This window comes from Poeciliopsis prolifica, unplaced genomic scaffold, assembly GCF_027474105.1.
Source record: "Poeciliopsis prolifica strain line A6 unplaced genomic scaffold, Auburn_PproV2 SCAFFOLD008, whole genome shotgun sequence".
NCBI lineage: Eukaryota > Metazoa > Chordata > Actinopteri > Cyprinodontiformes > Poeciliidae > Poeciliopsis > Poeciliopsis prolifica.
Window position 1 is genome coordinate 16,257,300 of NW_026562383.1, and position 25,445 is coordinate 16,282,744.

The 25,445-nt window shown below is 38.8% G+C and overlaps 4 protein-coding genes across 7 annotated transcripts; 3 read left to right on the forward strand and 1 right to left on the reverse strand.

Moving 5' to 3' along the window:
- The first annotated feature begins 200 nt into the window (after positions 1 to 200).
- si:ch73-52e5.2 (protein THEM6) lies at positions 201 to 2,994 on the forward strand. The gene is made up of 3 exons (XM_055033654.1): positions 201 to 290; positions 816 to 1,318; positions 1,767 to 2,994. The coding sequence occupies exons 2-3, from the start codon at positions 818 to 820 to the stop codon at positions 1,872 to 1,874; spliced, it is 609 nt and encodes a 202-aa protein (XP_054889629.1). The 5' UTR covers positions 201 to 290; positions 816 to 817; the 3' UTR covers positions 1,875 to 2,994.
- Positions 2,995 to 4,098: 1,104 nt separating this feature from the next.
- On the forward strand, positions 4,099 to 9,780 carry ftr67 (finTRIM family, member 67). The gene is made up of 7 exons (XM_055032938.1): positions 4,099 to 4,813; positions 5,762 to 5,857; positions 6,882 to 7,115; positions 7,198 to 7,357; positions 7,437 to 7,547; positions 9,018 to 9,104; positions 9,363 to 9,780. Exons 1-7 carry the CDS (start codon positions 4,214 to 4,216, stop codon positions 9,428 to 9,430), a joined length of 1,356 nt encoding a protein of 451 aa, XP_054888913.1. The 5' UTR covers positions 4,099 to 4,213; the 3' UTR covers positions 9,431 to 9,780.
- Positions 9,781 to 10,687: 907 nt separating this feature from the next.
- Positions 10,688 to 15,509, forward strand: LOC129361812 (E3 ubiquitin/ISG15 ligase TRIM25-like). Of its 2 annotated transcripts, XM_055032934.1 has the most exons (7): positions 10,690 to 11,351; positions 12,955 to 13,041; positions 13,150 to 13,383; positions 14,414 to 14,573; positions 14,637 to 14,687; positions 14,767 to 14,826; positions 14,892 to 15,509. In XM_055032934.1, exons 1-7 carry the CDS (start codon positions 10,767 to 10,769, stop codon positions 15,419 to 15,421), a joined length of 1,707 nt encoding a protein of 568 aa, XP_054888909.1. In that variant the 5' UTR covers positions 10,690 to 10,766; the 3' UTR covers positions 15,422 to 15,509. The 2 variants fall into 2 exon arrangements, with proteins under 2 accessions (XP_054888908.1, XP_054888909.1); XM_055032933.1 differs by having other exon boundaries at positions 10,688 to 11,351; positions 14,414 to 14,687.
- On the reverse strand, positions 15,486 to 24,502 carry LOC129361813 (elongation factor 1-delta-like). 3 transcript variants are annotated; one of them, XM_055032936.1, is made up of 10 exons: positions 24,376 to 24,464; positions 24,025 to 24,044; positions 21,088 to 21,702; positions 19,845 to 19,971; positions 18,947 to 19,009; positions 18,166 to 18,247; positions 17,382 to 17,476; positions 16,995 to 17,204; positions 16,691 to 16,885; positions 15,486 to 15,593 (listed from the first exon to the last, which is right to left on the reverse strand). In XM_055032936.1, exons 3-10 carry the CDS (start codon positions 21,669 to 21,671, stop codon positions 15,555 to 15,557), a joined length of 1,395 nt encoding a protein of 464 aa, XP_054888911.1. In that variant the 5' UTR covers positions 21,672 to 21,702; positions 24,025 to 24,044; positions 24,376 to 24,464; the 3' UTR covers positions 15,486 to 15,554. The 3 variants fall into 3 exon arrangements, with proteins under 3 accessions (XP_054888911.1, XP_054888910.1, XP_054888912.1); XM_055032935.1 differs by lacking the exon at positions 24,025 to 24,044 and having other exon boundaries at positions 24,376 to 24,502; XM_055032937.1 differs by lacking the exons at positions 18,947 to 19,009; positions 24,025 to 24,044 and having other exon boundaries at positions 24,376 to 24,502.
- Positions 24,503 to 25,445: the final 943 nt, after the last annotated feature.

Below are 25,445 nucleotides of genomic sequence, written 5' to 3' on the forward strand. Positions count from 1 at the left end.
ATGGTTTATATTTTCTTTCATATGAGAATTTTGCAATATATGAATTTTGTATGAGCGTCTTTTGATTTGTTTTTTTTCAACACTTTTAATTAAAAATATTACCGTATTCCATTGAGTAGCTGTTAAAAATCAAGAAGAAAAACCTAATTTGCATAATGAACCTGTAACCATGTCAACAGACAGCCAATGAAAGTCCGTGTCGTCACACGTTAGGAAGTCATGTCCGTTGAACCAACCGGCTTCTTGACGTTGCATCCCGTCCTGTGATAGCGCCTACTGAGAGACGCACGGTGAGTTTTACTCTTGTAGATATATGCTTCAGGTACGTTTTTGGACGGCGCAGGTGTCGCGCGATAGTTTAATGCAAAGTGGCGACTTTTGCGTCAGAATTTGCCCCCTATACCTCCATAGGCCGGCAGCCTAAACTGCTAACAGCTAGGCTAACAGATTTGACTTCCATAGCAGGTTTATTTGAAGGTAGCTGCGCTAACTTCCCACTCGTGTCAAGGTTGCCGTGCTTGGCCGTGGGAATATAAGGCCTCTTCGCTTTAATTCTGGAAACATTATAAGCGGCTCTGGAAAGCCCAGTTCACATAATATTGCGTACCTTCAATATATGTACTCAAGTTGATTAGTATTAGTATTCATTTAGTAAAATGCTAAAATGTATTCTTACGTTTGGAATCAAAAACTGAATATTATTGAAAGTATTTTAAAGTTCTCCCACGCATACAGCTTGTTAAAACACCTTTGTAAGTTATTATTTGGTGCATTAGTTTTTATTTGTTGAATCTGTGTTTGGTCTCTTGTTCCAGAGATGTTGCTGCTGGTGCTGAGTGCCCTCCTCCTTCTCTTCTGCAACCTGGATGTGTGGTACTTCCTGCGGGGGGCCCAGGTTTTTATAGAAGCATGGTTCCTACCCAGAGTGGAAGACATTCTGGCTGAGCAAAGTATCGATGGCATGGTCCTTCCTCATGATTTAGACTACCTGGGCCATATGAACAACTCTAGATATCTGAGGGAGTGTGACTTTGCCCGCTTCCACCACTACATGAGAAATGGGTTGTTCATGGCCTCACGTAAACTTGGGGCCAAAATGGTAGTAGGGGCCTCCACCATTCGGTATAGGCGCTCTTTGGCCTTCAGAGAGACTTTCCAGATTCGTACCAAAGTGCTAGGCTGGGATGATAAGGCCTTTTACTTAGAGCAGCGCTTTGTGTCCAAGAGAGATGGCTTTGTATCTGCAGTCATGCTTTGCAGGCAGAATGTGGTGGGCAGCAGCCCAGAAAGCATTATGGAATTTGTCTACAAGAAGAGGGTAAGTAGTTTTGCACATTGAGTGTAATTGGCAATACATAAACACAGTTTGTTAGGGAAAATATTTAGATCATATGAACATTTCTGAGCACATTTTGTTTAAGAACAGCATTTGCACCAGCTTCATCAAAGGTCATTTTCAAATAATTATATTTCATAAGCAAAAATATAAAAGCAACTTTCATTTTTGAAAGTAACAACTAAAACCATTCCTCTATACAAGTCTGGAAAATAAACAAGCCACTTGATAAATCAAGCTTACATGGAGTGCACATATATGTATCAAGAAAAAATGTATTTGAATGTGTAATTTGGTATTATCGTTACTTTTTTGTGTGTCTTTAAACTTTTAAGGTTTCTGTCAGTTGGTTATTTGGTGCAACTTGAACTCAGGGCTCAAATCTTCATGTGAATTTTAAGAGTGTGTTTAATGCTGTGTTTATTTACAGATTGAGTGTCCACAGTTTCCAGAGGAGCTCAAACACTGGATCAGCTTCATTTCAGCCAGCAGCCAGGCGCTGAGAGCAGAAAGCGGCCTGGAGGACAAAAATAAGTGAAGGCGCACAAGATACTTTGGTATCATGAGTGGCGACGCATATCTCAGCATTGCACACACTCAAACATACCCGCTCCTTTCAGAGTGTTTTAGTCATCTTCAAATACTCTATATATTCTGATTTGGGGCCAGTCTTACACACTGTTTCTTAATTGTTTGGTTTGTTTGATGTGAAAAATTTTTATTTACTGCAGCTAAGTATAAAAAAAACTTGAAATGAAGGAAACGTTTACTTTAAAACAAAGTGAATCCAAAACAAAGCTTTATCTTTGTGACTTACCAAGTAGTTGACTGTGAGTTGGGTGTTTTCAAACATCTTCGTTCTCATCTGAAAACGTCACAGAATTTCAGATTAGCATGTAGCGCAAACATTAATATTCTACTGGCCTAAATGCATGTTTCAAAACAATCTGAATATTTTTCAAGCCTGTTTCTTATAGTTTAGTTACAGTTATGATTTAGAATGAAAAACCAAAAACATGTTTAATGAATTATTTGAATTGGTATATTGAGCATGTTTTGATGAGGTCTAATCCCATGATCAGTATTTTTGAAGAGGTTACTACCTGTTAACAATCTGAAAGGGAATTTTCTATTTTTAAAAATATAGCTAAACAGTTATCAGCACTTTATTTCACCAGACTGAGAAAAAAAGAGACATTATTAAAAAGGATGACCTTCATTAGAGCTGCATGTGATTTTTAGGAGAATGTTTTTGATTGGCAGGTATGATAATCAACAGCTAACAGGAGGTTGCTGGCAACTTTTCAAAACCTGCCACGCACAAGAAAGTATGAGTGTTTTTGTGCTCTTATTGAGAAAATAATTGAAATGTGCAAACATGTCATTTATGCGTCAGTTTTCTTTTTGTGACCAAATTAACATATTGTCCTTAGTTAGAGATATTACACTTTTAAAAATGTATGCCTAATCTTTTATGTATTTATGCTGTCAATGCTCTGTTTAAGAAATCCTGGTTAAAACCTTGAAGTTTGAGGATATGGATTGTATGTTTGTTTTCCACCTATTGTTCTTTGATTTATGGAAAATGATTTGTCAGATACTATTTATTATGTTTAATTATCTTAATGCATTTTAAAATAAAAATGCACTGAACCTTGTTTTTGGGTCATTTCTTACAAATTAAGTACAGATTTAATTGTAATTTAATGTTCCTAAATTTAAGATATGACACTGATCAAAACTCTGACTGACTGCCCCTTCTGAACAAAAGCACGCCACTTCCATGGATGTTTCAACACGTAGGCACGTTTGAGGCTGTCTCAACTGAGTTACATAAATTGTGAAAGCTAAGCTGTTCGAGCATGACTGCTTCAACTGTCCTTATAATCAGCAAATAGAAAAAGCTCCTCATCATAAAGGGACTTATCTACTACTTGTAACACATTGACTAGAGGTAAACATTCAATGGAAAACTGTTTCAAAGAACAGACCGATTCATTGAGAAGGACACAAAGGAAAATGTTAAGTAAACTATAGACATCAGACATCCATAGGTTTTATATGCTGTATTGTGAGAGCTAACTTCAATACAAGAGTTCTTTTTTAAAATGAAATATATTTATCTTTATTCAAAGTGACAACGCTAAATAGCTTTATTAAATGTGATCTGTGCAATTAAAACAAAGCCCTTGCAGTGTTATTTACCCACATAGACTAACACATCCAATACACATGATTGTTTTTATATACAGTAATTATTTTTTGCAGAATAAGTTTGGGGGTTCTTGTACCAAATCTTGATGTGGCTTTGCAAAATTTCACAATTGTGGTACTAGTAAATAATTGATCAAAATATTTGAAATTCAAAACAGAATAATCACCATGAAGCAATGTCCGTTAAATACATTTGAATAATAAATGAATCAAAAATGATCTAGGACCACAAAATTCATTTCAGCTATTTCAAATTACATTAACTATATGTTCAACATTAGATGTTCATACATATAAATCTTAAGAAGTTAATATGTAAATAGAGGGTGAAAAAGCATTTTTGCACCTAGAGCGAGTTTTCCCCCATGAACGCAAGTGTCTTTGATAAAGTAAACTCACCAAATGAAACTGTAATAATAATTTAATAATACTTTAAATTAGCTTTGCAAAAAGAGTTTGTGTTTTTGCATTTATTAAACAGTTCTTAGTTTGAAGAATCTGTGTTTGTCTCTTTAAATTAAATGTCCTCCAGTATCCGGTGTCGTTGCTAGGACACGCCTCCATTCTCTTCACTTCCTGTAAACAAAGCAGGGGCAGCAACCCTGAGCCAGTTTGTTCTTGCGTTTTCCGTCATTTTCCGGCTCCTCTGTCGTGTTTTTAAAAATGGCTCAGGGTGGAGTGGTTCTGGACAAGGACCAGTTTAACTGTTCCATATGCCTGGACGTGCTGAAAAACCCAGTGACCATCCCCTGCGGACACAGCTACTGCTCGGACTGCATCCAGAACTACTGGGACCAAGATGACTTTCTCGGGGTCTTTGTCTGCCCACAGTGCCGACAGAGCTTTAGCCCGAGGCCGGTGCTTGCCAGGAACACCATGCTCACCGATGTGGTGGAGAAATTCAAGACTACGACGCTCCAGGCTGCCTCGGTACCGAGGGATAGCCGATGTCTGGCCAAAGCCGACGACGTGGAGTGTGACGTCTGCACCGGGAGGAAAAACAAGGCTGTCAAGTCCTGCTTGGTGTGCCTGGCCTCCTACTGCGACGTTCACCTCCAGCCTCACTACGAGTCCGCCGCCTTCAAGAAGCACAAGCTGGTTTCGGCCTCCAAGCGGCTCCAGGAGACGATCTGCCCCCTGCATGACAAGCTGCTGGAAGTGTACTGTCGCACCGACAGGCGCTGCATTTGCTACCTGTGTCTGACAGACGAGCACAGAGGACACGACACGGTGCTGGCCGAGGCAGAAACGCAACACATGAAGGTAGCAACACTTTACCTCAGCCTGAAATTGTCGTCTGTGAGTTTAAGTATTTGTTCTGCAGATACTTAGACTCACAAGTCACTTTGAGTATGGTGACTTGTGGATCAATTTTTACTGTCTGTAAGAGCCTTGGTTTTATTTTTCAGTCCTAACCATTTTATGTAAAGCTGCATTCAGCCATTGATTGGATTCAGACCGTTTGTATTGTGGACTGGCTGTGATTTGTGATAAGGAGGTAAAAATCAATCTCACTCCAGTAGCCTGTTCTTTAATACACATTGTTTTTAACCTTAATTAAATTAGCTAAAGGCTCTGAATCCATTCTTATTTTTCTGTACTTACCCATGATGCTCAGAAAAATACTGTATATACTGGGATACTGGCCCTTCAGGGCTGTCTGTCACACCTTGAAGAAGTAGAAAGCAGTTTCTAAAAGTAAATTAGGCAAAGACCTTTTTTCAATTACGTTGAAATTGGAATGTTCATGTCCTTCATTTATGTCGCCAGGGAAGAAATTGTTGATCTATTGTTCAAGAATCTGTCCCTTTGTAAACTGCTTCTCTGAATGCTTTATTTAGTCAGACTCTGGTTTTTTAGATCTGGTCAAGAACATATCTCTCTCGGTGCAGTGCTTCACGCAAACAAAACCAAAATGACTGTGATTTATCTCAACTAATAAACGAAATAAATTACTCTGCTTATATTCCTTTTTTTTTTTTTTTTTACTGTAATTCAAGGTTTGATATGAAAATACTGACACAGATTTAGTTCTTGTGGTTTTGTTGTGTTTCTGAAGCAGTTCAGTTGATTTCTGGCTAACTATTGCATTTAAGTAGTATTATTTGTTTTTCTCTTATAAGTTTTACATTAGATGATCACCAGATATTCTGTGGAGATTCAGAAAGGCACATGGGGGATTTTCTTTTCTTCTTCTTTTGTTTCTTTCAGATACAGCTCAGTGACATGAGGCAGAGCTCACAGCTCAAGATTCAGCAAAGAGAGAAAGAGGCACAAGATCTGAGACAAGCTGTTTTTTCTCTTGCTGTAAGTGCTGACACACAGATTCTTTCTATTAAATGATGGATGAGAAAACGTCACATTATCAGTAAAATACGTAACTTGCTCTTTATTTACATAACAGCTGCTGCAGCTAACTATTCTCATAGAGCAGATGTGTTTTAACCCTTGTGTTGTCTTGGGGGTCCAAAGTGACCCATTACCATGTTTACCTGTAGAAAAAAATACCCTAAATTATCTTTTTCCAACTTGAAATGACTTTTCCTAAATTGACCCCATCATTAGAAAAAGTAATACTTTGCTTTTGTTTAAATTTCCATGTGGGCTTTACACCACTAGGGTACATGGATTGTCTTATGAGTCATTTTTGATGATCATCATCTCGTGAAGATGTTCATCTTAAGTTCGACACCTTATGTTGATCAGAAGATGTTCTTCATCTTGTGTTGAACATATCGTATAATTATGAGACACAACATAAGAGCTGATGTTAAATTGTTCACAAAATCAAGCTACATTTTGTTTTACGAGAGGTATTTTTATAATTCACTTCCAAAAAAAAATTTAAAGAATGAACCGTTGACTAAAAAGTTCTACATTTTTGACTTTTTTTCCCCTTTCAGTCTAATTAATTCAGAAGTAACCACTTCTGAATTACTTCTGATCAGTCAGTGGTGAGAACTGACTGATCAGAAATTACAACAATAAATCTTTACTATGTAAAAAAAAAACAACTGCTGTAACACATGGTTTGTGGTAAAAAGAAAAAAAGAGAGTGATTCTGTTGATCATCTTTTTGTATTGAATAACAAAAATACATTATAAGAAATGAATAAAATTGAGTTGAATTGATAAATAACACATTGTTTCATCTTGTAAAATAGACTTTAGATTTAAAATTTAATTAATTAGCTTTTTGTTGGGGCTTTTGTTAGGGTGGGTCATTTTTGACCCGTAGGTCAAGAGAAGTAAACAGAGTGTTAAGATCGCACCAGTGTTAAATTGTGCCTCCCTCGCTGACTGCTGTGCGTTGGTCTGCGTCTCCCTCTAGCGTTCGGCGCGGGCTGCTGCTGAAGAGAGCGACGCCATCTTTACGGAGCTCATTCACCAGATAGAGCTGAAGCGCTTTGAAGTGAGAGAGCTCATCAAAGAACAGGAAAAGACGGTCATCGGTGAAGCCGAGCAGTTGCTGGACAAGATCCAGAAGGAAATTGCTGAACTGAAGAAGAACGAGGCCGAACTTGACCTCCTGTCCCACACCGATGACCCCGTCCAGTTCCTCCAGGTGATTCCTTCAGACTTGTTCTGCGGACAGTGACTCAGTAGCGCTCAGCCTAACACCGTCTCTTCTCCGTGTCTGTGTTCAGAGTTGTCAGTCCCTTCAAGCCTCTCCTGCGCTGTCAGCTTCTCCTTTGCTCAACACGAACCCGGGCCCCTCCTTCAGCCCGGTGATGACAGCTGTGTCCGACTTCAAGGGACTGCTGCAAGAAGTGTGCCAGGGAGGATTTGTCAGCATCTATGAGAAAGGTAGACACACTTCAAGAGGGGCTTTTAAAGGACATTTGTTCTCACCACTGACTGATCTATTTTTTTTTTTCTTTTTTAGTGAAAGATGTTACAATCATGATGATTCAGAATCCTGAGTCCTCAGGGTCTCAGGGTGACTCTCCCCTCACTGGTGAGGCTGGGGCAGCTGCACAGATGGAGTCACCAATAAGTGAGCTTGTTAATGTTATGTTACCTTCTGCATTGATTATAGTAAAAATGTACAAAGACTTTAAATGGGTATAGCTTTTAAGTCACTAGGGAAAAATTCCATGTGATAGAAATTGTTTGGGGTTTTTTTAATCACAAGTGCTGTCACCTATTAATAGTGTCTATAAAATCAGTAGCTCTTCAGCATTTCATATTGTATACTTGATCATTTCGTGATTGCCATTTTTATGTATAATTTTTTTATAAAATTTCTCTGATTTGAAAAAATAAACCAAAGTGCTACAGACAATGTACTAATCTATATTTAATTTACCATCTACTTGACAACAAAAGCACATATATTTTTATTAGCTTATAAATGCAGGCATAATCAATACAGTAGAATATCATCCCACAGAAGATCATTTGCCAAATTAAAGAGCTCTTAAAAACGACAGCAAATGTTCAACATGCTTGTTTTTAAACCCACATTTCTGTTTTAAAAATATTTTTTAATTGGTACTCTAACTTTATATGTCATATTTTCATATTTAAATCAATAAAAATCAATGCAAACGACGGAAGCATTGAAGTAGGGCCTTGAAAATATCAGTCTGAGTGTAATTAATCTATATGTGTTTTACTTAGTGAATTAAGTTACTCGCATAAATTAACTTTTCGATAATATTCAAATTTATTGAATGGTATGGACATTCAGGCACCAATGGGTTTAGTTAATGTTAATAAACAAATATTAACATACAAACTATTAAAGAAACTTTTCTTTAAAAGTAACAGAAGGCAAATTTTTGATTCTAGCCCAATAGAAAAAGTTGTAAATTTTTATACCATTGAGCATAGCTGTTTAGTTTATTTTTGTTGTTTTCAAAATGTATCTTTTTTCTTGTTTATCTTTATGCTGAGAAAAATCTACCTTTTTTATTAAAGGCAAGCAACAAACTGACTAATTGCTGTTAAGTCCTGTGATTTCAGTGGTTTAATTGACCACAGATTTCATTTTTGATATTTTTCCCACAGACACCTAAAATAACTTAGATAGGGTCATTTATATGCTTGCTAAATAATGCAAACCTTTCTCTATTGATGCGTTTTTCTTATGTGCAGATGGTTTCTGGGACACACTTACTCAGTGACACACTGATGAGATGTGTGAGCACATGAAAACGAGTTGTGTATTGTGTGTGTGTGTGTGTGTGTGTGTGTGTGTGTGTGTGTGTGTGTGTGTGTGTGTGTGTGGGGGTGTGTGTGTGTGTGTGGGTGTGTGTTACGTTACCCTTGTACCTGTTTGTGTAATTTGATGTGTTTTTGTTGTCCTGCTGAATAAAAGATGTTTCTGTCCTAACATTTTCCTTTCAGCCGAAACTCCTCTCACAGCATGTTTGCTTACCGCACACTTTGCTGAATCTGCATGAGATTCTGTCAGTTTCAGTTTGGGAGGCTCCACAGTGACTGTGTTTATCTGTCCTCACAGTTCTGCCTCCTCTTGGTCTGGACCAACCAGCTGTCAATCCTCTGAACCCGTTCTTTACTCCGGGACCGTTTGCCTTCTCGCCGTTCGGTAACTAGAGTCATCACATTAATGAAGCATTTATTGCAAATCACTGTTACATGCACTGAAATTTCTTGTTGCAATATGATATGGAAAAAGTTAGTGATACAAAACAATTTAATATTCAGATGCTTTAACCCTTAGGTAATTTAACACTATATTTACGATAAAAGTTTTATTTCCTCACATTTTATCTCCTGCTGTAAACTGATCAGATTTTGCTGTTTCTTGCTGCAACATTCCATTTCTTGTTTTCTTTTTGGTCAGGTTCCAAACTCGTGACTGGGTCCAGACAAAGACCCCTGCAGAGACGGCCTCACTCAAGAAGAAGATAAATCCGTCTGCAGATCAGACTGAATGTCATACATGCACCCACATAACCTGAATATTGTTTCATAAGAGTCAAAAATGAGACATTTTTGAGTATTTTATCTGTGGACACTTGTTTTATTGACTTTAATCAGTTATATTTCAGTATTTATTTACAGTCGATGCATTTAACTTGGTGTGAAGCAGCTGAAAGCATGAGCAACCTACTTCAGTGTATTTCAGTATTGCTAAAAGGGTCAGCCTGCTGTGGTGATGTGGTTTTATGCTTTTCTAAGTATTTTTTAAGCAGTGCTATGTGAACAATTATTTTCTTTTGTAAACTCATTTGTGACACATTAAAACATCATCCGCTTATTTTGAGATTAAAACATTTATTTATTCACTGGAGGATTTTATAAACAGTTTCACTTGAAAGCAAAGAGGAAAACCTTTATTTATGTCGGATAAATCTCACCGGGAAATAAATCCTAATTTTCAAAAGAGACCAACATTATATACAGTCGTAAAAGTAACATACAAAACAGCAGTGCAAGTGTATGTTAAGGAATGGACTCAAAATGTGTAAGATGAGAACTAATCACAAAGCTGTAGTTAAGAACAGAAGCAGAATCGGATCAGGAAGTTAAAGTCCAGTTAGAGATGATTCCAGGCTGATGGTGCAGAGTAAGAGAAAGATTCTGGATGACTGAAGGGAGTAAATTACAGAGTAATGATGAATTAGTTAATAGAGACATATAAACAAACTGATTAAAATTCAAAGTTATACAGGGAATGTTAAAATTGTACATTTAAGTAAAGGTGTGTCTATGAAAAAGGTGCCTTTAGCTGAACTTTAAGAAGTCACTCATTTCTATCCGGTATTGGGTAAAGAGGCTGGTTAAGTGTGAGCTAAAAACAAGAAATTTTAAGATTTTAAAATTTCTGAAACTAATTTAAATTAAAATTAAAATTTTGACCCTTTTCCACCACCTTGGCCATTCTGGCCAAGGTGGTGAAAAAGTTTCTGTTTAAAAGAGACTGTCTAGTGGTTGGTTCTTGTTTTGTTGATCAAACACAGACATAAGTCAGGGCTTTCCCCTGGGAAACAAAAACAAGCTTCAGGTTACTTTTAAAGGTCATCTACGATGGCCCAGCCTGGTGTGGGTCGACAGGAGGCTGATCTCTGCCTTTTTTCTTTTTTTTTTTTACCTGGGAGGGCCTTCCCCAGGTGTGCCTGGCTGTGATTGGAGGCTTCCTGGTGCAGCAGGTGAAACCTGAGATGCTGATATCTGCACACTTGTGAGCTACGCCCATCATTGTCCCTTCCTCTTTCAGTTCAATGTTTGTGTGTGTGAGAGTGCAATGGCAGCCGCAACGATCTCTGTAGAACCAGACCAGTTTTGCTGTCCAGTGTGCCTAGAGGTTCTGCGAGATCCCGTGACCATCCCGTGTGGACACAGCTACTGTCTGGACTGCATTGAGGATTACTGGAACACAGCGAAGCAGAAAGACCAGCACAGCTGTCCCCAGTGCAGGCAGGAGTTCAATCCCAAACCCCTGCTGAGCAGGAACACTGTTCTGGCTGAAGTGGTGGAAAAGTTCCTGAAAAGTGAAGTTCAGCCTGCGGCTCAGCACCTGGCGAAACCCGAGGAGGTGAAATGCAGCGTCTGCAAGGGCAGGAAGAACAGAGCTGTGAAATCCTGTCCCCAGTGCCTGGAGTCTTTCTGCCTGGCTCACCTGAAAGGACACGAAGAGCGCTTTCACAGAAAAGACCACAAGCTGATCCCAGCCACAGATAGGCTGAAGGAGAAGCTGTGTCAACAGCACGAAAAGCTGCTGCGCCTGTACTGCCTCAGTGACCAGCAGTGTGTGTGCTCGCTGTGTGTTAAGGAGAGGCACAAGGGCCACAACACCGTGCCGCTGGTGGAGGAGAGGACCAATCAGCAGGTGAGTCAGAGAAGTTTATAATAAAGTATCGATGTTTCTGAGACATTATCTCACTAACAGTTCAGTAATGCTTTAAAAGAATCAGAGCAACAAATATATTCACAATACAGCTGTTGGAAAGAATTTCCCTCAAAGTACACATTTGATTTCAAACACTTAAGAATTTAGACAAGAAAGAAAGAAGTCTGCCAAAGTATAAATGGTTATAAAAATGTTTGATTCATCAGAATTGAATTGAGATACTAAACTCAAAGTGTAATAATTATAACAGACTTTTCGAAACAAAAAAGGTTTACAATGATTTAAGGAAGTGAATGCGATGTTTGTGGAAACAACTTCCTGCGGTAGCAGCTGGCTTTATAATAACTATTCACATTGTTTTAAGCTTGCTGACTATTCTGAGCTGGGTGTCATCTGTACTTTAATATTTAACTTCTGCACAAAGGCCTTATATGCAAATGACTAGCTCAAGAAAAACTTGAATTTGCTAAAATCTTTAACATTTGCATTACAAAAATCAAATGCAATTCCAAAACTACAACAAAAAGTCTGACAACACGAGAAAACTTTTTAAGTAGTATTTACTTGCAATACTTTGTTTTGTTCTTTTACTTTGAGCTGAACAAAGTGAATTTAATAGACTAACACTTTAAAATGCTTCTCCATTACTTTTTATTCAAAACCTCCACCCTGCCTTTAAGTTACAAAATGTATTTTATTTATTTAAACCTGCTATATGCCCATAAAATTTTCAAATGTTTTGCATTCATTTATTCTCCATTTTAGAATAATACTTGATAAAAGTTCAAGTAACATCACTACAGCAGTAATATGTTTTAATGGCATCAGGAACAAATCTTTGTTTTAAACAAAAGATCTTCAACGTTAAAAGTATTTAAATATTGTAAACCAATGTTGTTTTACTCAGTTACCCTGCTGATCCATGTCTAAAATTAACTTTTAAAAGGATTCTGGTGTCCTTCCTGCTCAGGTAAGCTGTTAATAATTTAGAGGCAAGTCCGTTAAAAAATAACTAGAGCAGCAACAACCAATACTCTGACACTCCAAATCTTTATAAAGTGGTTTGTAGGAGTTTCCAGGAGCATTTTCTGGACTTTGTTTTGGATTGAATTCAAATCAAAGATAAAATACTTATTTAATTCTTTGATACCTAAACCAGTGTTTGTGCCTTCATCTCCACTTTCAGGATCAACTGCAGTAGAACTGGAAAGTCAGGAACATATGTTGCTAATATATCCTTCTGCTTATGGGATAATAAAGCTCAGTAATGCTTGCAGTTCATAAATAAAACATTAGGATGACTAATATTTATTTATTTTTTTATCTCGGGGGCGTTTCACATCCAGGAGAATTGATAATGGATGCTAAATGTGTTGTCTGAGAAGCTCAATATAGCCACAGCATCACGTGAGGCCTTCAGGATGTAAAATATTTAACACACAGACGATGGATCAAAACCTTTTCAGTGTAGCTTAATGCTTTGTTGAATCAAAATGTTCCACCCTGAAAGCCAACCTTGGAATAAATTATTTCACTAAAAAGAGAGATCGTCCCATGTGATATTTATCTGTTGTATTCTTAGAAAAAACTCAAAGAAACTTCTTTGAAGTCGGTACAAAAGCTGAAGGATGCAGAGAAGGAACTGAGATACGCCATAAAATACATGAAGGTGAGATCAACTTCGTCCACAAGAGGTTGTGATGTTCTTTATGTACAATGTAGCACAAAAAAAACATAAACGGTTTTCCTGGTAAATAAAGAACTTTAACCTTGCCAGCATTCTGCGGAGGCTGTGGTGGAGGAGAGTGAAAGGATTTTCTCCAAGTTGATTCGATCCATTGAGAAACAAAGCGGAGAGGTGAAGGAGATGATCAAATCCCAGGAGAGACTGGTGGTTGGTCAGGCCGAGGAGATGCTGGAGAGGATCCAGAGGGAGTTGGCTGAGCACCGGAGGACGGAGGCTGAGCTGGAGCGGCTGTCTCGCACGGAGGACCACATCCACTTCCTCCAGGTATGGAAGTGGAACTTACAGTGATTTGATGCACATAATGGTGATGTTTGCGGGATTGGGGTCAATGTTCTGCTCAGGGACACCTCAACATCTGGCAGGTGGACACTCACCTCAAATTTACAACTCCTCTAAAGGCAGAAAGCTTCAGCTCCCAACAGAGCTGCATCTCCACCAGATTTTTTGCCTTCAGAAACCATAGGTTACAAGTCTTTTTCTCCATTTTAGAGGAGAATGTTACTGGAGAATGTTAGCACTACAATACTAACATGTTTCTGAAAATTCATTTTTAAATGGTAAACTTTTAAAGTACTTCAAGATTGTCACAAATTTACCCCCAGTAAACTACTCATGCCTGTAAAGGTGTCTTCCACACATTCCAGATTGTACTGAACACTGTTGCCATCTAGTGGTTAAAGTTACACCTATTTTGCTAAATAGTGTACTAAATGTACACATTTTTTAATCAATTGTTTAATAAAATTCAAACGAACTTTCTACTGAAATCAGCATCTGAATGCTTAAAAACAAGGATTAAGCAGCCAATTGTAAGATCTTTAGGAACAGATTCAACCACCGAATATTCCTTCTCTGTAGTTGATAATTGGAAGAGAAGAATATCAAAAGGGGACAATTTTAAAAGCACAGGGTATTTCTTTCAAGTTAAATAACTCAATTTCTTGGACTTGGATAATATTCCTTCTGTCCTGAAAACGGTAATTCAACACGTTTGAGAACGAGTTTGTCATCCTTCACAGAAAATCAGCAGGCTTGGCAAATTGACGACCTGAACCCTTAACCTCAGTTAAGACAACCAGTCAGTTCATAAAATAAATGCCAGGCTAAATAAGAGTTAAGATAAAGAAACATTGTTCAGATTTACTTGGTGCTTAAGGTGGAGCTAAACTATACATTTTAATGCTTAAATAACTTCACCTACCTCGATATTTTCACTACGAATTTGATTTTCAATAGTTGAAAAAAATTGCATTTAAAAAGCAAATGTGATTCAATTATCTTCACACCTCTGCAGAAATGCAAGCATCTCCATTTCCCTATGAAGACTGTGGAGATGCCCAACACGGATGCCCTGACGTATTTCATGTATAAAACAATGAGAGACGGCCTGGGCGACTTGAAAGGAGGTCTGGACGAAACATTTCAAAGGGAATCCAGCAGGGTTTCAGAGAAAGGTATGTCCATTTTAAATATTTTATCTTGCAGAATTTTGGAATCAACTTTGTTTCCATTTCTAGTAAAATCGCTGAAGGAGAGCATCAATCCAAACATCAGTGAAAAGACCAAAGGTGTGGCTCTTCATGAGCGCATGGAGATATTTTCAGATGGTTTTGTTGAAATGGCTGCTAAGCATTTTTCTCTCAACAGCAAGAGACGCCGACATTCCTTACACCACAGAACCGAGGAAAAGAGCCGATTTTCTCCAATGTGAGCACAAATGTTTGATTTAATTATGTCTTCTATAGTCGATTAGATTATGTTCTCTTCTCCAGATTACAACGACTTGACGTTGGACATGAACACGGCCAACTCCTACCTGAGCGTCTCCGACAGCCGGAGGTCAGTGACAAGCCGCTCAGAACCGCAGCCCTACCCCGACCACCCGGACCGCTTCACCAGCTGGGCCCAGGTGTTGTGCAGAGCAGGGGTAGCTGGCCGATGTTACTGGGAGGTGGAGTGGGCTGGGAGTAGGGGGGTCTCAATTGGCATCTGCTACAAGAACATGAATAGGATTGGAGGAGGGAGCGACTGCAAACTGGGCCATAACTCTAAATCCTGGAGCTTAGACTGCGTCAACACCACCTGCTCGTTCCAGCACAACAAGGAAAGCGTTGCCATCAAGACTCCCTGTGGGAGCCGGATAGGAGTGTATCTGGATTTCAGGGCTGGGACTCTAATGTTCTACAATGTTTCTGATTCAATGATTCTGCTCCATGAGGAAAAAACCACATTCACCCAGCCAGTGTACCCGGTGTTTTGGGTGGGCTTGGGCTCTATACTGAAGCTGTGCTCTTCAAACTAGAACCCTGCTTCAGTAGCACTTTACAAGTAGTCTTGTAAATAAATATATAGAAATAAGAGACATATTTATGCTCTACGTTCAGCTTTATTAACCCCACAAGCTGTAGGCAGCATCAAGATGTTGGTATTGAAGGTTAGATCTTGTTGAAGGCAGCGACATCTACACTCTGGACCTGCAGAGAAACAAAGTTACATCGGTCACAAATGTATTGATATGTACATTTTATTTAAAAGAAATAAAGATTAACTTAAAAGCAGGGAAAACTTTCTTCTTTTTCCAAGTAATAAGAAAATGTGATTTGCTGCGATATTCGTTTTCTGCTACAAATTGTTTACATTAGCGGTGGTTGTGTGTGTCACAGCCTTTCACATCCTGAGAAAACATTCCCATGTGAGATATGCTGCTTGGGGACACCAGTAAGCGATTTATATCACTAAACTGCACACAGTAACTGCATTTGATCATTTTCAAATTTAATACTTAATTGGAAAAATAAAGTAAAAATATTTTACTTAATATTTTTAGTAAATATTTAAACATATACAAACAAGGTTTAGATATATATATTTCTATAGATCCATCTATCTATATAAATTATAAGAAAGGTCCACCCCTATTTTGGGACAGAGTTTGAATTCATCTGAGCAGAGAAGCTTTTTCCCTACATGGTTTGTAATGTGAAATAATTTATCATTCTAATCGTTTTCTTCTTGCCTCTTCAGTAAAGAAAAAAAAACCCATCAGATTTGCAGAGGGCATGGCTAACAGCTGTCAGATTCCCTCAGAAGAAGCCATGAGCTGCAGAGACAGTGGCTGTTCTTTGAATATTTCTCAAAAAAGTTTTATAATCTGTTTTCTTTCTAACAAACTTCTGAGGTCTTCACAGAAAAATCTGATTCATAGAGATGTATATTACACACAGCTGGACTGTTGAGAGATAAGGCAACTCCTAAAAGCAGCTTCATAGAATTTTATTTAGTTTCTTCTATTTAGAGGAAAATTTATACTATACTTTATGTGCCAAAATGCAAATGTTTAAGATATGCACCACAAACATTTAAAAACATTAGTGCATTTTCTGCTCTTCCCAATTATGGTCTGCTTTGTGTTGATCTACAATATGGAATCCCATTAAAAATCACTCAAGTTTGTGCTTTTAAGGCCTTTCATTCATACAAAGAATTAAATCAGATTACTAGAGCACTTAGCTTCATTTGGAGACAGAAGGCAAAATTAAAACATGCAAAGATGCCACAAGGATTAACTTACATAATCCTCAAACTTGGTGATCTCCTCCTCCAAGATGTCTGTGCCGACCTTGTCATCCTCAACCACACAGTTGATCTGCAGCTTCTTGATGCCATAGCCGACTGGGACCAGCTTCGAAGCCCCCCACAGGAGCCCGTCCATCTGCACGGAGCGCACACACTCCTCCAGCTTTCCCATGTCGGTCTCATCATCCCACTGGGTGAAGATCAAGAGTGAACATCATCAGAACCCTCAGCAGGGTTTCAGTCATGCAGCATTCCTGGGACTGCACTACGGTGTGTCCAGAGTGCAGAAGTTTGCTTACAGGCTTGACGTCCAGCAGGATGGAGGACTTGGCGATGACGGTGGGTTTCTTTGCTTTCTTGGCGGCATAGGCTTCCAGTCTCTCCTGCTTGAGGCGTTCTGCCTCCTCATCTTCCTCATCACTGCCAAACAAGTCTATGTCATCGTCATCATCATCGCTGCCATTAGTCACCTGTACTTGTTTGACTGGAGCTGCTTGTGCTGGAGCAGCCTGTGCATTTTAAAAAGTAGGGCATAAGGGGAACAAAAAACTCAAACCACTTCCTCTTTTTATAAATGCCAAACATAAGAAGATAATGATATGTTGGGTCAGAAATTTGAATTATGATATCAAATATGTTGTTCAACAACAACAAAAGGACAGGATACAGTGGAGTGTTTGATCTACCTTAGCACAGGGGACAGCTGCTGGTGCAGGGGACTTCTCCAGGACCGCCACTCTGGACTCCAGCTTCTGCAGAGCTGCCCTCATGTCCTCAACCACTGACATTCAAACAAGATCACGTCAACTGATTTATTCCTTTTCGCAAGACAAACTCTTAGAGCTTATATTTTAAATACGATTAAGTGTGATCTACCCTGCGTGATGACCAGCTGGACAGAAAAACAAAAGTCTATCCTTTTATGAGCAATGAACACACCACACCGATGAGGCCGAGTCAACGTCTGTGATGAGTTTAAAAACGAGATGAAGGCCAAAGAGGTAAGTCTCTTTGGTGAAATATTTATGGCTGGCCAGATTTGGCCCATGGACCTTGAGCTTCACCTATGTGCATTAGAGGTTCTGGTGTTTTCATTTTTTCCTCACAATGACATCTTCCCCGTCTTTCGTTTTACGAGTAAAATGTTTAATCTTGGATGTTTACTTGTAAATAAAAACTTGTTTTTTCCTAAAAAGACTGTTCAAACATCAATATGCAGACATTTCTTTTGAAATAAAGCAGTCAATAAGCCAGTTTATTTTCTTCTTCACAGCGGTATTGGGTTTCGGCAGATTCTTTGTTAAATGAAATTGGCAGACAGCTGCCTCAGGATTATTGACAGCTGGAAGAGGAGTTAAATCGAGCCAAACCCACAATCATTTTGTGATCATTTTGTGATCATTTTGTTGCACAAACAAATTATAGCCTAAAAGTCTGCAAAAAGTTTTGATATGGAAAAACAACAAAAACCTTTGTTCAGAGTCTGGTTCTCCAGCTCCAGGCTCTTCATGCGTGTAACCAGCTCCTGGTCTCCTGCTCCATGAGAGGATGACTGTGGGGACAAAGAAGAAAAAAATAAAATTAGCACCAAAACTTGAACAGAAAAATTAACACACCTTAAATCTGAAGAGAAACATGCAAAGGATGGTTTGAAAAAATTATGCACGACTACAGTTTGTCACTATTGGTTGGTGACACAAACATGCTTCTGGGTTTCACACAAGATCCATATAGAGGAGGAAATGGTCTAATAATTCCCACATGCAGATCATAATGCCTCCCGCCTCAAGAAAATTTGCCTAAAATGCAAGTGGGCGATCTTTCATTACATTTGAAAAATGAACAGGAAATTCATCAGATTCTTGCTCTAATGTCCTCAAAGAGTTTTTCGACTCAATCAATTGAGGAATCTTTCCATGGGCTCAAGTATGATGTCAACGCCTTGGTTTCTCTGTGATTTTGGTGCTTTTGTTTCTTTTGACTGAACTTGCAACCAAATTCACATCTTGTATATTTTTCGGTTTCATTTACGTTACTACAACTTCAGACTTGTAGTAACGGATACTTGAGCCCTGTTGCTTGTCAGATTAAAAGAAAGCAGCCTGAATAATTTTAAAACACACATGCTGACAGGAGAAGACAGAAAAAAAAACAAGAAACTGCAGCCATCCAGCAGCTGTGGGTCAACTCGGTGTTTCTGTCATGCAGCATTCCTGGGACTGAAAACCAACCTGGATGAGGACAAACTTACATTTCTGTGCCTCGGTTTCTGCTGGCGACTTTTGGCATGCTGCGCCGTTTTTACCTGCCCCTCCTCCCCCAGCAATACAGAAAAGTTAAAAAGGCAGGAAAAACTCAGGAGTAACTACAGATGCCGAACGGTTTATATGCAAGTTTCTCACAGTTCATGTTCAATGGTCCAAGTCTCATTTTTAAAGAACAGTGCAAACCTCCTCCAGTGGTAAATGCTTTTCAAATAACTGATCATGCATCACGCATACTCAAAGTACATTTACTTGACCTCCACATAACAGCAGGCTCGGCAGATTGAAAACACAATCTCGCTGTAACACTGTTTGCTGCAGTTTTGGTTAAAACTGCTTGTTCTTCATTCAGTCAAAAAACTAGAGGTAGGTAGACAGTATATGTTCACATTTTTTGAAGCACTTTTGCATTTCTTGAGGGGAAAGTCAACTACAGTTTTTGATGTGAAAACATTTTAGTAAACCAACTGCTGATTAAAGTTTTCTCACTGCTGATCTTTTTAAAACCTAAAATCAAAGTCCTTAAAGGTGCCAGCGCATGGATTTCAATGAAACAAACCTCCACTCCACTGTTAACAGGCCTGTACAGGAAGCCGGGATGGTCTGACAAGCCGAGGCAGCTGCCAAAACCACCTGACCCTTCTCACTTTGACAAGCCACTTCTAAATCGAGAGCCTCAACTAACATGCAGGCAGGCAGCTGCTGCAGGCTGCTGACCACTGTGACAGACGGTGATGTAAGTGTTGCCAACACCAGCAAGGATATGAGTAAGGAAATCTGTGCAGCCTGTGACTGATTTATAAACAACTTGTTGCTGGCAGATTGAGAACACATGAAAGCCCTTTCCTAGTGGGAGTGGGATTTTAGCACAAAAGAGGTTGTTACCTGTTGCTGGTGCTGGGTGGTGGGGCCGTTTGCTCCCTCGTAGAAGCGCTTCTCAGCTTCATCGTAGCGGTGTTTGTCGAACCAGATGTTCTCTGCGGCGAGACACTGCAGTCCACTCATCTTGGTACTGTGACGGAGTAAAAGAATGAATAATGAAAACACTTTATAGGCTTATTTGCTTACAGTCAAAGAAAAGGGGTTAGTCACTGTTGCAACAAGGATAGTGCGCTGTCATGTGTTACAACACCATGCAGTTAAAGATGGACTCCATGAGGGTGTGAGAGGAAGGCGTTCAATGCTTGAGACAAGTTATGTTTATGAAGCCAAAATAAAATAAAAAAGAAATAAACAAATAATTGAATGAAGATAAGGTCCATCTCCGATTTGTTTGCTGAGGGGTTACAGCAGCAGGCAGTGACACATTCCTCAAATAAACAGAGCTGCATCGTCTGCAAAAACTGGATTAGCAAACAAAAGGCTGTCTGCCAGTGAAAACAACACCCACTTTTTTGTCAAACATATCAAACGGGAAACCCATTCAGGCAGCCATGTTAGCTGTGGCTCTGGGTCAGTTCACTCCTTTGCCAGTTTGTTTCAACATATGCCGTTTCTCTTCCCGCTACTTGGTTTAATAGCTGTAAATCAGAGCTCCACAATAGATTGAATAAAGTCATTGCTACCTCCTTATTAACTACAATATTCAGTAAAATGTCCACATTTGACCAGTTGAGCTGGTTGAGCTGTCTTGATATACTCAAGACAGCTCAACCCTATTTGAGCAATATTGCAGAGATCATAATGCCTGATGAAAATAAAAAAAAACTAAATGACTTGCTGAGGGTAGAAATCACTCATAGCTACATTTCCTTTCAGCAGACTAAGACAGTCAAAGATTACTTTAAATCCTCAGTTATCAAAATGTAAACAAATGTTCTCCAGTGGTAATAAATTAAATTTAGTATAAGATGACAGTTCAATTTCAAATCCAAGAAAACACTAAGCGACCAGAAATTGCAAAACAGAGGAGTGAACTGACCAGCAACTTTAACTGCACATCATCACGTTACTTATTGCAATTTCAGCAAGAATGACATCCACTGATAAATTAAAAAAAAAAAAACTGTTTTAACACGAGTAGCCACACCTGAAAAAAAAAAAAGCCAGACAATAATGCAGACAGACAACAGTTTCCAGAATTACAACACACAAATGTTGAGCTCATTCTCTGTGCGAGGTGTCATACTTGTCCCATCGTGGCCTTCCTTCGGTCTCGGAGATGCCCCTTTTTCTCGAGTTCGGACCCTTGCTGCCCTTGCCCCCCTGCTCGGTCTCAGAGGAAGTGCGATTGCGACCTTTACCCAGCTGACGGTGAGGGGTACCGCAGGCCTTCACAGTCATGACACCCGGACCCTCATCCCGCTGTTGGTCGTTGTTGCGTCTTGAGTGGATGGTCAAAGTTCCTTTAGTGCTTGGGCTCCGAGGAGACGACGACAGAGGCCCGTTTCCATTGGAGGCAAGTCGCCGCTGGTAGTCTCCCTCAGCTTGCTCATAGGCGGTGCGGTTGTACCATACCGCCTCAGCCTGCATGCCCTGGAGGATGGGGCTTCGACCGTAGGAGCCACTTGCCTCCACAGAAGAGCCCAGATGCTCCTCTTCGGCCCCTGAGCTCTCAGATTGAGACAAATTTGAGCGACGTCTCAGCCTCCCAAACTGGACATTGTCTCCAATAATGATTCCTCGCTCCAAAGTGGTAACATTTCCCTGCCTGAAGCCCCCAACTGGGGCAGCGCTTTGAGGGACTCCACGCTGTTGACGGTTTTGCTCCATTCTTCTGTCAAGGCCGTCTCTTCTATATTGACTTGTATATCAAAGGGCAATAAAAATTAAGACCCAATAGATGGAAGTTCAATACAGTGCCATAAAAAACAAACTAACCGGTTATGCTCGTATGTCACAAAAGTCTTTTAGATCAAATAAATTTTCATGAGGTAAAGATAACCTGTATAATACAAAAAAGTGCAGTTTTTAAATGATTGTATTAATGAAAAGAAAGAAAAAAAAAAAGGTTAACCGTATGGACCAACAGATGTTCTGGTCTGCCATGGCAGCTTTGTCTTATAAGCATTTCTGACTTCAATCAGTTTGTCTTGACACATTGCTCTCAGATTAGCTACACATCACATTCAGATCTGAAAGTCTTGTTTTTCCTTGGGGGACACCATACACACTTTAATGTTAGGCCAATACAATAAAACATGTTCCCAGATTTATGATTGGAGTGGTCATGACGTCCTTCTGAAAGGACCATGTCACTTAACACACTACATACAGCCGGAAAATCTCTAAGAGCCATCCGATAACCAGAGGGCGTCGTTAAAGATTTTCAGAAGGGAAAATTAAGACAATTGGCATAAAAATCTTGCCAAAATCTTAAACCAAAGGCTCATTCCACATTTGCCAAGTAAATGTCTTGATGGATCTCAAGACTTTTGGGAAAATATTTGAAAGACAAGGCACTCTGAAGGCCAAACTTTTAACAGGTCAATGTCTGACCCGTCGCAAATTGACTTGTTAAAGACGTAGAAGACTCACTGTTGGAAGTGCCTGATGGCAGTTGTTGCAGCCAAAGCACACACAACCAGTTATATCTAGAAGGAAGCTCCTTTTTCACAAGGGGCCAAATTGGTTCTTTTTCATCTTAATGAAATCATTTGCTTTTTGTATTTACTAAAGGTTATCTGTAAGACATTTAAATCTGATAATCTGCAGAATTTCAAGTTGAAAAGGAGGCAGAAAAAAAAATTCAAGGCACTATTAGCATGCAGTTAGCTTTTTAGCTTTTAAGAGTAAAGTCTGTTAGACTCATAAGAAAAAGCTTGTAATGAAGCAGAAATGGGGGTTAAATGAGGTTGAGATTAATCAGAGATAATGACATTTTCCAAAAGCAAATAAAAAAGGGCAGCAAAGCTCAAGTTACTCAGACACTTTGGAACAGCACCCATCACTTCTGGTGTCCCTCAAGTTTTCACCTTTGGCCCTTTATTATAGTCATCACCTCTGGGGTTGGTGTAATAGGGAAACAAAAATCGTTTCTGAAACCATCTCTCTGGTCTTCATGACCTCTTTTAACTTTCTTTTACTTATAAAAGATGCATAAATAATTGGTGTGACATTCAATATTACTTTAAAGTAATAAAAGTTGACTTAATCATCAATAATTTGCCAGTTATTGCATTTATTTTAGCAGTGATTAATCACCAATATGTAGACTGCAGCAAGCAGAAGACATCAGCTGAATTTATTGATGGCAAAAAGAATAACCACAAAGTAACCACTTTCACCCTCATCTCACATTCATTATAAATACAAAAAATGACTGTTTAATATTTCAGGCCAATTACTTTTTTCCCCTTAATGAATCTTTTACCAGTGATTTTTGATATATACATTTAAGTTTCAACATAAATTAAAGAGCAGAATTACACCAAAACTTTAACACTAAAAACATTATATCCATCTTATTTCTTAAAATGAAAATATGATCTTGGTACTATTTGATTGGTCTTTTAATTAAATTGATTTTGATATCAAACAGTGACAGCTTGGAACAATGGCGTTTTACAGAGGCTCGCTCACCATAAAGATCTTATTCTGCACAGGTGTCAAACTCAGTCCTCAAGGACCACTGACCTGCAGTTTTTAGATGTGCCACAGGTACAAAACACTGGAATAAAATGGTTTACTTACCTCCTCCTTGTGTAGATCAGTTCTCCAGAGCCTTGCTAATGACTTAATTATTCTATTCAGGTGTGGTGCAGCAGATAAACATCTAAATGTTGGAGGGCAGTGGCCCTTGAGGACTGGAGTTTGACACCCCTGTTATACTGGGACCTTGGTTTAACCAGTAGGGAGTCAAAATTTATTTGAAGATTCCTTAAGCAGAATGTTAAACATAAAACATAGATGGTTAAAAAAAAACATGTCAGCTTCGTTAGATGTTTTAATAGCTAAGCTTTGTCCAAGCTAACGAACAGCAGACAAATTTAAAGCAGCGCATTTGAACACCAACTGTTCTGGACTGAACTAGTTTTAAGTTTGCATTAGTTGCAGTATTTAAAGTTTGCAACTAGGTTGTCAGCATATCGGCTAAAAATAAGCAATTTTAAACCCAAAAACTTACCTCAGGAATCTGGAAAGATGCTAGTAATCATGAGAATGACATGGTTATTATAAACAGAACAAGTTTAAAGCGGCTTTCCATAACATTATGGAAAATAAGAAAAACACGTGACCAAGTATAATACCAGAAACATACAGACACCACAATATAACTATAAAAATCCATAATGTGTTTCCCCTGTAGCTCGTGTCTGCTTTGATTGTAGGCAGCACAAGTTTTTGACAGCGTCACCAACTTGTGTTTGACCACGTGGCGCTAACAAACTTCAAAATCAGGACAGGTCGGCGGTTTAACAAACAACACCCACTCAGACGTTAAAGGGGGACGGACATTTCCCTTCGCCACACTTACTTTTTGGTTTTATTCGACGTCTTGTGGCTTGGGGATTCTTCAACTGCGTGCCGCCACAGCTGTAATCCGACGGTAGAAGAGGACAGGCATTAGCCGGAGGCTGGTATTCTTCCGCGGCGGAGGGGAGGGCAGTTTGGGCTGTCTGCCATTTTATCGACGATTTTTAAAACGTTGATGGAAATATGTATGCGATATGTTATTGGAAGTAAAATTAAAGCGATTCCTAAGAACAGGGAAGATATACAAGATTTAAAAACAATGTCACATTATTGGTATGATCCATTTTGTGGAAACCTACGATTCCCATGATGCTTCACGATGAAGTACGGAAGTAATGGTACAGATTTTAGTAAACTTAATAATTTGTCACTTATCTAAATAGTAAAAAATAAGGCAGCGTATGTTCTGAATTTGGAAACGTGTGAAACTTTATTTAGGGATTTTTAAGGAACTGAGAGTTACCTGTTTTTGCATTTATTCCACTTTTCAACTGTCAGCCCACGCTTGGTTGAGAATAAGTGTCCCTTAAATTTTATTTTTTTTTCATTTATACAATATGGCTGCTGGAAGACGAAAGGTATCCCACATGCTGCTCTAATGCAGACTCTCTGGTGTTTTTATGACTTTTTACCACATTGATTTGATTTGTTGCATAAATTGATTTAAGAGTTGCTTCTGACACTGAAATCTGACATTATGCATGTTCAACATGTTTGACAGCTTCAAAACAGCCAGAAATCTAATTTCAACTAACCTCAATAAAATGTATCTTAGAACATGTTGAAAGCTGATGCACACTATATATTTTTTCTTTTCATCTCAAGTAGCTTTTATATATCTACAAATACAGACATACAGAAAAGTGTTTTATTGTAAAGCAACTGCCTGCAGCATACTTTCAGGCCTTTATGGTAGACTAATTAATAATAATAATAATAATAATAATAATAATAATAATAATAATAATAATAAAGATTTTCTTAAATAATATGAACGTATTTGTTGGCATCCTTAAAGAGACTATAAATTCTTGCATTCAACTGTGTAATTTGGTATCAGTGTGTTCACCA

Bases quoted from the DNA above. Each gene is read 5' to 3' on its own strand.
- si:ch73-52e5.2 (XM_055033654.1), top strand. From the start codon at position 818: ATGTTGCTGCTGGTGCTGAGTGCCCTCCTCCTTCTCTTCTGCAACCTG. The intron at 1,319-1,766 runs GTAAGTAGTTTT...GTTTATTTACAG, and splicing joins AATTTGTCTACAAGAAGAGG to ATTGAGTGTCCACAGTTTCC.
- ftr67 (XM_055032938.1), top strand. From the start codon at position 4,214: ATGGCTCAGGGTGGAGTGGTTCTGGACAAGGACCAGTTTAACTGTTCC. The intron at 7,548-9,017 runs GTGAGCTTGTTA...CTGTCCTCACAG, and splicing joins ACAGATGGAGTCACCAATAA to TTCTGCCTCCTCTTGGTCTG. The intron at 9,105-9,362 runs GTAACTAGAGTC...CTTTTTGGTCAG, and splicing joins GTTTGCCTTCTCGCCGTTCG to GTTCCAAACTCGTGACTGGG.
- LOC129361812 (XM_055032933.1), top strand. From the start codon at position 10,767: ATGGCAGCCGCAACGATCTCTGTAGAACCAGACCAGTTTTGCTGTCCA. The intron at 11,352-12,954 runs GTGAGTCAGAGA...TTGTATTCTTAG, and splicing joins AGGAGAGGACCAATCAGCAG to AAAAAACTCAAAGAAACTTC. The intron at 13,042-13,149 runs GTGAGATCAACT...TAACCTTGCCAG, and splicing joins ACGCCATAAAATACATGAAG to CATTCTGCGGAGGCTGTGGT.
- LOC129361813 (XM_055032935.1), bottom strand. From the start codon at position 21,671: ATGGAGCAAAACCGTCAACAGCGTGGAGTCCCTCAAAGCGCTGCCCCA. The intron at 18,248-18,946 runs GTAAGTTTGTCC...TTGTCCCCACAG, and splicing joins AGAAACCGAGGCACAGAAAT to TCATCCTCTCATGGAGCAGG. The intron at 16,886-16,994 runs GTAAGCAAACTT...ATCTTCACCCAG, and splicing joins TCCTGCTGGACGTCAAGCCT to TGGGATGATGAGACCGACAT.